The 12,492-nt window shown below is 36.3% G+C and overlaps 1 protein-coding gene across 10 annotated transcripts in view; it reads right to left on the bottom strand.

The window, feature by feature from the left end:
• Positions 1-615: 615 nt before the first annotated feature.
• LOC120538749 (ryanodine receptor 1-like) overlaps positions 616-12,492 on the bottom strand; it is a 364,839-nt gene continuing 352,962 nt past the window's right edge. For all 10 annotated transcript variants that reach the window (XM_039768185.1, XM_039768186.1, XM_039768187.1 and 7 more), the window contains 2 exons: positions 4,205-4,256; positions 616-3,145 (listed from right to left, as the gene is read on the bottom strand). In XM_039768185.1, coding sequence (XP_039624119.1) covers positions 3,050-3,145; positions 4,205-4,256 — 148 coding nt within the window. In that variant the 3' untranslated portion in view covers positions 616-3,049. The remainder of the gene's footprint in view (positions 3,146-4,204; positions 4,257-12,492) is intronic.

Below are 12,492 nucleotides of genomic sequence, written 5' to 3'. Positions count from 1 at the left end.
AATTAAAACACCAAAAGATTGCAGAATTTGCAACTAGAAAAACTATCCTTAACTTCAAATACTGGCAAAGGATATTGATATGATCTTAAGGTTTAGAGATGTACACAACATGATTTAAGCACCTTGACCATGGAAAAGGCACTATATAAATAAAGTTTATTATTCATATTATGAATTATTTTTACTTTTATTTAACTTTGGGTTGTTTGTCATATAATGGTTTGTGTTTACAGTGACACCAAATTGCTGGCTTTGCACAAAGAAAAAGTGAAAGCCTTTCACTAGAATATTTCACATTTGAGTGTGAGTTTACATTTTTGGTTTCAATTGCACACTCATTTCGCTTTCTGGCATTGACTGCTGCTACTTTCTTGGATCTCTTGGTTCTTTTCTTTCCTTTTGTCAGCACAGATATAGGCCCAACAGTCACTGAGTCTTGAGGACAAAGTACATACTGAAGACCTGTGCCCCGTCTCCTTCTTTTATATGTGGTTTACCCTTAGCCACACCCATTTTGTTGTGTTGCCTAGCAATGCTAGGACTGCAGTATGCATGTGATAGGAGAAAGAAATTTTAAAAAGTGTCAGGAAACACAACAAAATTAGGAAAAATCCATTGCTTTGACAGTCATGTTTATTAGCCAAGATTGCATGACCACATAAATTCTAAAATCCTTAAGAAAATTTTCATCTACTGAAGTCAGCAATTTAGTTAAACTTGATGTCAGATGCACACACTCAGACACAACAGAGAGAAGGTGCTACCGTTTTAGAATATTTTATTTTAAAACATAAGATTTCAATGTTGGGGCATGTACCACCATGACAGCTTTAGTCCCCTGACAACTGTCATTACAGGAAAGTGCCCCATGCATGACCTCACACACAGAGAGGCCTTTCATTTATTGCTGGTGCTAAAACACCATGCAGGTATGAAAATGAAATAGTAACAGGGCCAGTCACAACTGCCAGCTAATGTAAGAACTTGATTCACTAACTAGAAAGGTACAGCAGGAAAAATGAAATTGTGGAACCCTCATAGCTGATTAAATTAATTCATATCAAAAGAGTGTTTATAGGAGGCTATCAGTTTTGGTTGCTACCCTGTATGCTTCCCCCCCTGCATATATCAGCACAATTTGCAGCCCAGTGTGGAGGCTTCAAACAAAACGATGAAAGGAATTTGTTTTAATGCTGTCTTATTTCTTACATTAAGGTAATATAACAACAAAAAAAAAAGTGAAAAAGGGAATATTTTCTATACAAACCAACTAGGTGGTCCTAAATGACATATGGAACAGTAAAATCAAATCAAGAGACTGTTGAGGGGCAAGTAAACCAGAATCAAAAAATGCGTCATATGCTTATTATCACATACGATTCGTCCAATATTATGGGTGTTCAGATAGTTTGAACAGGAATCAATTTTTGATTATTTCCAGATTGCTGGACCTTAAAACAGCATTGAATTTCTAAAATGATAAAACCCACTCTCACCTGAACCCTTAAACGAGATATTAATATATGCTGCTTCAAAGTAAACACCTTATCTAAATATCTGCCAATTTTATTCTAGCAAATCTTTCTTCCAGGCATTTTCCATACAATCAAGAATATAATATTAATAATTCACATCAGTTAGTTATACCTGTAAGCTCTCTATGTACTTAAGTCTGATAGATTAAATGAAAGCAGAGACCTAGAAAGTCTGGATTGCTGTTCCATTGCCAGTACCTCAAAAATGTCTAAATGTTGAGACTGCAGCTGTGAAGCCTGGTAGTGCAACCCCACCTCTGCTCCGCTCAATCACCCTCAATGCCCTCCGCTTTTCAAGCTCACTTGACACAGGACTACACAGATAAGGCACATCACAGTGTATAGTACAACTTGTTTGCTTTTTAATGCATATAGCATATATTATATAACTTTACTTTTATGTATTTTTTGGTTATCAGTCAAACAATAGCCTGCACTATGGCAAACTGAGGAAGGAGAAAGGAGGGCTTTTCATGAAATATTCAGAACTTCTAGGCAATTTCTTTTCTGACTCCTCTGTTGTTGTATAATCCATTAGCTTCACTGAAGCATTTCAATGGTGAAGTGGCATCCATTCACAAATTTGGGATTAAAAAGACAACAGAGGCACAAACTCAAAATTGTATGTCTGAACAGAGAAGACTTTACACTCTATTGCTCTCAAACATCGCCCAAAAAATACAACACACACAAATACACCATGTCTTTATGCCGTGTATGCATAAAGTAACTAAATCCTTGCCTGAGGATGTTTAAGGCTCATTTTCAACAATCAGCATTTTTTTCCCAACTTTAAAGATGTATATATATATATATATATATATATATATATATATATATATATATATATATATATATATATATATATATATATATATATATATATATATAGGGGATTTCACCATGGAGCTAATTTTAAGTATCACCTGTTTTATACACAGATTTGATTGAAATACTAAATATTTAGTTACAATACATATTTGCATTTAGAAAAATAAATTAAGAAAGTTCCCACCTCTGGTGCTGACATGACATGTGCCATTATTACGGGCTCTGCCTGTGACTGAGAAAGTCTTAGATATCTATATCCCATGGCAAAACTGAGATGAGGTGATATCAGCCAGACACAGAGGCTTATTTACAAGGATTTCTCCCCGTAACTTCCAGTTTCTGGAATTAAAGATGAATACTGTCACATTGGCAAGGAGCTGACATGGAATTGGCTAATGTTAGGCAGCTTAGAAGATGCTCCAATGCAGTTAAAGTTTAGTCCTGTTGAGTTACTTTAAGAAATATGTACAAAATCACAAAGTTCAGATTTGTGTTTCCATTTTGTTTCCCAGACAGACATACATGCACACACATACACACACGCACACACGTGCGTGCGCACACACATACATACATTCACGTACACACACAGTCAAACACTTATTCTCCAAGGTTTAATTCAAGTTCAAAGGTGAGCGCATGTCTGTCACAGAACTGGGATTTTGAAAGCCCCATTTTGTTATTTATCCAAGTTGATCTTCATATTGCTTTCGGAAACAGTCTCCCGCAGGGAAGAAATCCCAGCAGCGCTCTTGATACATTTTCCACACGTAAGATTCCTGCGAGAAAAGAAAATAAATTTCATACAGATTTCTGTAAAATTTAATTCAATTTAGCACTCTTCAGAAAGGTATAAAACTATTCATCATTTGAAATTTAAGACTATATGAAGTATCTATTTAAATATGCAACAATGTAGTAACAAAAAGATGTAACTTGAGACTTGGTCTTGAGTTCTCTTGAAGCAGGTATTTTAATACTTATTTCATACACAGATTAATGGAAGATGTCATAATTTAAATGAAATATTAGCTGACATTTCAGACAGCTGGCTACAGATGTTACTAGTTCATTTGTATTCACCTCTACAATGCAGTTTACTGAGAAGAACACTCCTCCTCATCACTGCACCTGCCCTGTTTCCCATATACTACAACTTGATTATGCAAAAATGTTTGGATCCAGGAATATAATATAACATCTTATTCTCAAACCTAGTTAAACCATTTCAGAATCACAAGAGCCCAGATCCTATCCTAGCCGCATTGCATGGAAAGTATGAAACAGACCTACAGCCAGGGCACACTCGCATACACACGCACACTGGTCAAAATTTCAAATCATTAAGTAACATAATCTGAACATCTCTGGAGATGTGGGAGGAAACCCACCACTGACCTAGGCAGAATAAACAAACTCCATATAGATAACAATCAGGCATGGGGTCTGAACCAGAATGTGACCTCGGTCCAGCAACCAGCCATGGCTGTGACAGCACCCCAGCACAGAATTCACAACCTCATCTGTGGAGGAGCTCACATACAGAAATATCATTGATACCTGTTAAGCTCACACACATATCTTTGAGCATCTGGGGAAAAACTTGAGCAACATAGTGTCCATGTACCACACAGCTACAACAGGGCTGAGATCTGAATAAAACTATGGCCTTGTGAGGATGTACAGTATATCTAGCCACTGAGTCACTGTGTTCATGAGTTTCTGTATAGCGTATATGAAATATGTGTTCCACTGCCAAGACTAAAGGAAATATGTCTTAAAACAGCTGAATCGGTGAATGAAATAAATAACCGAGGACCTCAAAGACCTGAACTCACCTGGCCAGTGTGTTCTGTTTCATCCTTATTGATCAAATACATTAGGAAAAACCTGAAATAAAAGAGAAATGTTTTAATATATTTTCAAATTAAAAGCACATCAATTTTATAAATAAGTGAATACCCGTCATCTTTGTTTAGATAGCCAATAGCTAAGCAGGATCTGTATTTTTATTGCCCTAGTTGAAGCTATAAATGCTGCCTCCACAATTATTCCTTCAACAACTGTGCGACTCTCTTATAAAACTAAAATGTAGGATTATTGTAATTTTACCCTTTGATATAATATTACCTATATAACATTTAGTTAATGTAAATGGATTATGAATTGATCGACCCTGTATTCGATTCAGCGGGTTAGAAAATGGATTGATCGATATATTCTCAATCACATGTGCATTTTTGTTGACTATTGGTTCACATATTTTTGTATGAATTTCACAATTCTTGGCAAAGCATGACTTAGCATTTTAGAACTGTGTATATTTTATTCACAAAATGTGTACACTAAACACAAATATAATAATATATACATATAACACTCTGCCGTGGGCTGGCGCCCTGCCCGGGGTTTGTTTCCTGCCTTGTGCCCTGTGCCCTGTGTTGGCTGGGATTGGCTCCAGCAGACCCCTGTGACCCTGTAGTTAGGATATAGAGGGTTGGATACTGGATGGATGGATGGAAATAACAATATAATAAGTAGGTTACTTACTTGATGGAGGTTTACAAATAATAATAATAATAATAATAATAGGGATAATTAAAGTTCTTTACAATTATAAAAATTAAATATCACTAAAAATATACATATATATATATAAACTAAAATGGCAGTTTTGTTGATATGTTTTTCAATAATGTTCAATAATTTTACAAATTATTCACTAATATAGAATGATAATAATTACAGTAACACCAGTAATGGTGCACTGCACGTTACATTTGACTTGAACATTTCTAGTATTAATCCTCTTTCTTTTTCTGTACTTTTAGCATTCGTTTCCTCAGAGGTTGATGCTCTTAGTGCTTCCTGAGCAGCTCTTCTTTTGTCCACCCTAGCAGCCCACTTCTTCTCATTTTTCGTTGGCATATTTTCGCGTTAAAACTGATTAAGTCAGTGTTTGTGTTGCAATTACTTAGTACGTTTTCCTTAATCTTTCACTTAACCTGGCACTTGAGGCAGATTGAAGACTTAAGAATCATTTAAGATATGAAGAGATAGGGGAAATGATGGCGAAGGTGGTAGGGATGAGAATGGTGCTCGTATGCATGTGCCACATGGCCGCCCTGCTGGCTGCTGCCGAGAGTTGATTCTACAATAAAATAGAATAAAAATAAAAAGAGGAATAACCTTGGAGGTCAATCATAACCCCAAAAGCAGATAGTAGACGTCACGTAGTATATGTGTACCAAATTTCAGGTCAATTGGTCAAATGGTTTGCAAGCTACAGGTGATTTAAAATCCTGGACAGACAGGCGAACAGCCACGGTAGCGTATTATGCAAGAAGATTAAACTGATATAATATACATAAATGCAGTATGCAATTCAATAAATGCCAAGGTTATAAAGTGTATGCTGAACAGTTAAGCAATCAGGCTGCGTTGTGCTTGCAAAATAAAGAAAGAAATATATATGTATGTATTGAAATTCTACATCAACCTAATGTTGAAATAAGAATGGAAAACAGAGAGCAAACTTTCTGAAAGAAACTGAATTACACTTAATAGAATTATGTTTTTTGCTCAGTTATCCCAATCATTATTTTTTTTATAAAAGTCCTTCATTAACACAACAAGCACACTATTAAAATGAAATCCTCGAAAAAAAAGAGATGTTTGTGTGCAGTCGAAAAATATGAGAACAATTTTTAACTTTAATGTATGATTTGCTTTCATGTAATTTAAATTTTAGATTATATTTTGAATATACAGTATATTAATGCTTGATGTGATTTCAAATTGCAAGGCAGTTCGCCAGTGATGTCAACAAAGTTTTAACGTTTGAATACTGTTTTCATGTTTATAGTCTTTAAATTGACTATACGTTCCAATTTACATTACTTTATATGGGGTTCAGTTAAAGTTTATTGAACTGATACATCAGAGATCCATTTTATCTCCCTTTACCTGGACTGCAGTAATGTTTAACATGTACGAGTTGCTGATATGCCTCCCATTTGAACTGAATGCTGTTTATCAAATGAAATTCATTTAAAAAGCTTTACATTACTCACTGGGGAGTAGTTTTTTGTTGTTGCTAAGAATCACTGAACTATTCTTATGCCCACTCAGGATGGCTTAAGATAATCTTTCTTAAGTTTTCTTTTCTGTACCATGTCTCTAATAAGGTGTGTCACTAACTTGTTCTGTATATGCATTGCATGATTAAATAGCCATTAGTGGGAAAGAGAGGACTTTAAATGACATCTATGAAAGTAAGTTCTTGAGGAAGGAGTGGCACTATTGCACAATGAGGACCTCTTAATGAGGCTTACAGCTAACACAAGGGTTGGACACGGTTTATTGAGATTAGACTCCACTCTGCCACTTCTGAACCTCCACTTAATAATAGGAAATTTACTTTTGTAAAATCGTAATCTTTGGGCATTTTTTGACTGATTCCAAAATATGCAGTCATTATAACTGTGAATAATAATAATAATAATAAGTGTTACAATTTTTTCAGTAACTTAATGATTCATGGTCCAACTATTAAAAAATTTATCTTGTTATTACACTTTATTCTTTAAAGTAATTTATTCTTGCAACCTTAATGATACAGCGACTAATTCAAGATCACACATTGAATCAGATCTAAACAGGAAGCCTTACAATTTAATATTTAACACCTTGATTATTAAACCTCATTGACCAAAATGTAAAAGATCTATTAATATTGCCAAGTCATACCGATGACAATGTCAGCAAGTTTATAATTTTGAATGAAGAATAATAACATCCATCCACCCATTTTCTATAATGTCTTGCCAAAATAAGTACTGCATAGAATAATGTAATTCTTCCATTTGAACTGGTGAAGGGTCACAGTGCCACAATTCCCGTCAACAACGTTTAGATACTTCTGAACGGTTCCTACTTCATTGCAGACTAGCCAGGAAATAGAGTTCCTTCTGCATGTCCTGAGTATGCTTAATATCCAGGGTGATGCTTAATATATGCTTAAAATTACTAGACTGGTTTCTATTGATTCTAATTAAACCTAATTTTGCTGCTTTAGTCACGTCTTTTGGTCATCACTAAGACTTTATGGGCATTTACTGATACAATATAAATAAGACTGTTACTGCAGTGATCTTTTAATTCATTTCATGATTACTTCCACACTTAATTTTTACAAGACCCTGAGGAACTACCAGGTCCAAATACCATTCAGCAGCAGCATTAAAATCATGCTTTCTACAAAAAGCCAGAAAGTATAGTCATAGTCTTCCCCAATTTAAAAAATGAAAACAAAATAATCTTAATAATTATTATTAATAATTAATAATAGTCTGAACATATAGGCGCTATCCTGTAATAGAGTACTGCCCAGATTTTAAATATGCCTATGAAGACAGGAAGAAACCTGAGGCCTCATGTATAACGGCATACGTATAATTATACGTCACACTATAACATGATGTAAGCACAAAAGCGGGAATGTGCGTACACACAAAAAAATCCAGATGCAGGAATCTGTGCAAACTTCCACGTTCTTCCGCTACATAAATCCTGATCAGCGTGAAAAGTAACGCTCGTGCACGAGCCTGCTGTCCCACCCCAACTCCTTCCAGAATTACACCTCTTTGAATAAGCAAATCAATATAAGTAGCCCTTAAGCTCAGCCTTCTGTGAAAAGACAATGAGAAAAGCACGGGGGAAAATATTAGAATTTCAGCGAATACCAAGTGGAGGCAAAAGAAAAACATACTATTTGTTCAAATAAACCGTGGTATAATCAACAAAAGGAAGTCGATCAAGTGACATAGTGTCGGAGAAACTCGAAAGCTCAAGTTCACAAAGTCGCACAGTGGCTGAAATAAAAAAGAAGCTGTCACATATCAAAGTCGCCGTGAAAAGGCGAGTCATAGCCAACCGTCTGAGTGTCATATGAAAGCTTATTAGGGTACAGAGAAAAAAAATAGGCACACAGTGGGGAAAAAAGCACGAAATGTCAACTTTAATCTCGAAATTTCCACTTTAATCATGTAGTTTATTTTGTCATTAAAGTAGAACATCATAAACTTCATCTTAAAATCATTTAATTTACTAGTTTCTCAAATCCCATCGTAACTAAAGTAGCAAGTTAAATGCTTTGTTTTGTATTTGATCTTCTATGTGCTCTATGTGTGTGAATCACTCCATGCTTTGCCGCTTTCTCTTTCTCCGACAGGACACAGAATCCATTACATTCGTAATATTACAGCTCTCTGAATAATTAAAATACTGAGATGTATACGTGATATCTTTTTCACGATGATAGAAATGAAAGCATGTTATTAAACATGGGAACACGGTGGCGCAGTGATTGTGCGCGACCTTTGATGAAATTATTGCAGCAGTACTGCCTCTTTCAAACGTACTAACATCCAATTCTTGTCCTTACTTTTCTTTCTCCAAATACCCAATTGCCACACAATCAGCTCTGTAATAGACGTTAAGCCATCTATAAGCTTACAACGAAGATTCTTCAAAACTTTTAAGGAACATTGAAATATCTTCGTAGTACATGTTTAATTATTCTATCCATCTATCCTTCTAGTGTCACGCCAGCCCAGCAAGAATACAGCTTAAGGTAGGATCACTCCGTGAACTAGCTAGCGATGCGGCACCGTGTCCTCACATGTTTAATTATTAACAATACAGATTATTTAAATGAAGTTAAAGTTTTTTTCTGTATAATATAAGCAACATATTTTGCTGCATTTCATCTTAAAAATGATATCATCATCATATATAAAAATGTGCTTTATAATGAGGCGCAGGTTCTGCAATATTATAACTGTAGTGCAAGTTTACAGAGAGGTGATTGTACTTATAAGTCAAACAGTTCTACAAGGAGCACCTGATGGACTGATTGAGTGCATTTGAAGTTCTTGGGATGAAACTATTTCTGAACTGCGAGGTCCGTATGAGAAATTCTCTGAAGCGTTTTGCCGTGGCTGAGGCAGGGTGTGCTTGATGCTGTATACCGATAATTCCCTTTCTGATCAGCTGCTGTACTCCTGTGATTTACACTCAGATACAGTGATATAAATACTCCAAGTGGTACAGTGAGAATAATATGGAAAAGATGATCCGCTGTGGCAACCCTTAACGGGAGCAGCTGAAAGAAGAAAAAGAAGGTGCAGTGACAGTAACAACGCCAAAGCAATTATGGTATTTGGAATACTATGGCTATTCCCTGGACCATTATATTGTTGCAGGTTAATTACAATCAGATGCATTACACTAATAAACAATATGCGGTTAGTTTCAGTGTATTTATAAAGCTGTGTCAGGAATGTGGATCTAAGAAAGAAAGGGTAACCACACAAGAACAGTAGCACTGCTTTGACGCTGGGTGCCGCCAGTGTGCAAAACCGAGTGCAGAACTTGCGTACGACAGGGTATAAGGTACCGTGGAAATGTGCATGGCTTTATGGCAAGTTTAGGTTTTATACATTGTGATTTGAACATGGAAACTTTTGTAAGCAGCATTTCTGTGCGTACACACCGTTTATACATGAGGCCCCTGGTCTGAAGTGTTTTCTGTACCACAGAATCTTCTATTGTGGTAATGTATTTCTTGAGTCTGATATTGCACTGTTCTGTAATATTATTACCATACATAAATGAGAGTATTGCTGGTTCATACAATAATAATGTACTTATCCCATTATTGGATCACAGGAAACTGGAGACTATGCTGACAGTGTTTGACACAGATAGGAACTAATGTTGGATAGGGCACTAGCCCATCATAAGGCACATTTACTAACATATTCACAACCTCCCATATTTAGAGTAACAAATAAAGCTAACCTTTATATCTTTAGGACACTAGAAGAAATCAAAGTACCCAGACGAAACTCATTCAGACATGAGGAGAACTCTCATATTCATTCCAGAGATTTAGAGCTGTGAGGCTTCAGAATTGAGCATTACACTACTGTGCTATTCAAAATAATAATTCTATTACTTTAAGAACAACAAATTTTCTGAAGCTCCAGAAATTGTTTAATACTTTCAACATCATTATACAACAGAAAATGGTTGAAATTATTTTAACCTAGTCTTCTTATGTTGTTGATGAGGAAAAGATGCACTGATTTTTAATATAATGCAGTTTTGGGGATGCACTGCTCAGAATTACAGCAGAAGAAAAGGCTCTAAATGCAGGAGTGGCTACGGTTTTGTGTAAGATTGGCTTTAATTGTATGTCTGACCAACTTTTGGACCTGTGACTGATGGTTTAGTGCTTGGTGGTCCAGAGTTGTAATATGAGTCATTACTAATGAGATGTATTGATCTTAATATTAAATACAGTCATATGAAAAAGTTTGGGAACCCCTCTTAATTCTTTGGATTTTTGTTTATCATTGGCTGAGCTTTCAAAGTAGCAATTTCCTTTTAATAGATGACATGCCTTATGGAAACAGTAGTATTTCAGCAGTGACATTAAGTTTATTGGATTAACAGAAAATATTCAATATACATCATAACAAAATTAGACAGGGGCAATGTTCCCTCTAAGCTGAGTGCGTGAGCGATCGCTACACATGAATTCAGAGTGTCGCTCATACTTCCCGCACGATCGCTCATTCCGACGGCGTCGCTCGTACTTATCGCAAAAATTGGTGCTCAGAAATTTTTGGCTTAAACAAAATGTTGCTCATAAACAATGTTTTTTGCTCACTATATGCTACTCCTTTGAGGGAATATTGGACAGGGGCCTAAATTTGGGCACCCCAACAGAGATATGACATCAATACTTAGTTGAGCCTCCTTTTGCAAATATAACAGCTTCCAGACGCCTCCTATAGCCTTTGATGAGTGTCTGGATTCTGGATGGAGGTATTTTTGACAATTCTTCCATACAATATCTCTCCAGTTCAGTTAAATTTGATGGCTGCCGAGTATGGACAGCCTGCTTCAAATCATCCCATAGATTTTCGAAGATATTCAAGTCAGTGGACTGTGACGGCCATTCCAGAACATTGTACTTCTCCCTCTGCATGAATGGCTTTGTAGATTTCGAACTGTGTTTTGGGTCATTGTCTTGTTGGAATATGCAACCCCTGCATAACTTCAACTTTGTGACTGATGCTTGAACATTATCCTGAAGAATTTGTTGATATTGGGTTGAATTCATCCAATCCTCGACTTCAACAAGGGCCCCAGTCCCTGAACTAGCCACACAGCCCCACAGCATGATGGAACCTCCACCAAATTTGACAGTAGGTAGCAGGTGTTTTTCTTGGAATGCAGTGTTCTTCTTCCGGCATGCAAAACGCTTGTTGTTATGACCAAATAACTCAATTTTTGTCTCATCAGTCCAAAGAACTTTGTTCCAAAATGAATCTGGCTTGTCTAAATGAGCATTTGCATACAACAAGTGACTCTGTTTGTGGCGTGAGTGCAGAAAGGGCTTCTTTCTCATCACCCTGCCATACAGAGAAAGGAAATTGCGCTGAATTGTAGAATGATATACAGATACACCATTTGCAGCGAGATGTTCTTGCAGGTCTTTGGAGGTGATCTGTGGCTTGTCTGTAACCATTTTCACAACCCTGCGCATATGTCGTTCCTGTATTTTTCTTGGCCTGCCAGACCTGCTGGGTTTAACAGCAACTGTGCCTGTGGCCTTCCATTTCCTGATTACATTCCTTACAGTTGAAACTGACAGTTTAAATCTCTGAGATAGCTTTTTGTAGCCTTCCCCTAATCCACAATACTGAACAATCTTTGTTTTCAGATCTTTAGAAAGTTGCTTTGAGGATCCCATGATGTCACTCTTCAGAGGAGAGTCAAAGGGAAGCACGACTTGCAATTGACCACCCTAAATACCTTTTCTCATGATTGGACACTCCTGTCTATGAAGTTCAAGGCTTAACGAGCTAATCCAACCAATTTGGTGTTGCAAGTAATCAGCATTGAGCAGTGACAGGCATTCAGATCAGCAAAATTACAAGGGGACCCACAATTTTAGACAGCTGGTTTTTCACATTTGATTTAATTTCATACTACTAAATACTGCTTCATTAAAAATCTTTGTTCGGAAAATACCCCAATACTCAGATGTTCC

This window comes from Polypterus senegalus, chromosome 11 (assembly GCF_016835505.1).
Source record: "Polypterus senegalus isolate Bchr_013 chromosome 11, ASM1683550v1, whole genome shotgun sequence".
In the NCBI taxonomy this organism is placed as follows: domain Eukaryota; kingdom Metazoa; phylum Chordata; class Cladistia; order Polypteriformes; family Polypteridae; genus Polypterus; species Polypterus senegalus.
The sequence above is the reverse complement of the archived record's forward strand: the minus strand, read 5'-3'. Positions and strand labels throughout refer to the sequence as shown.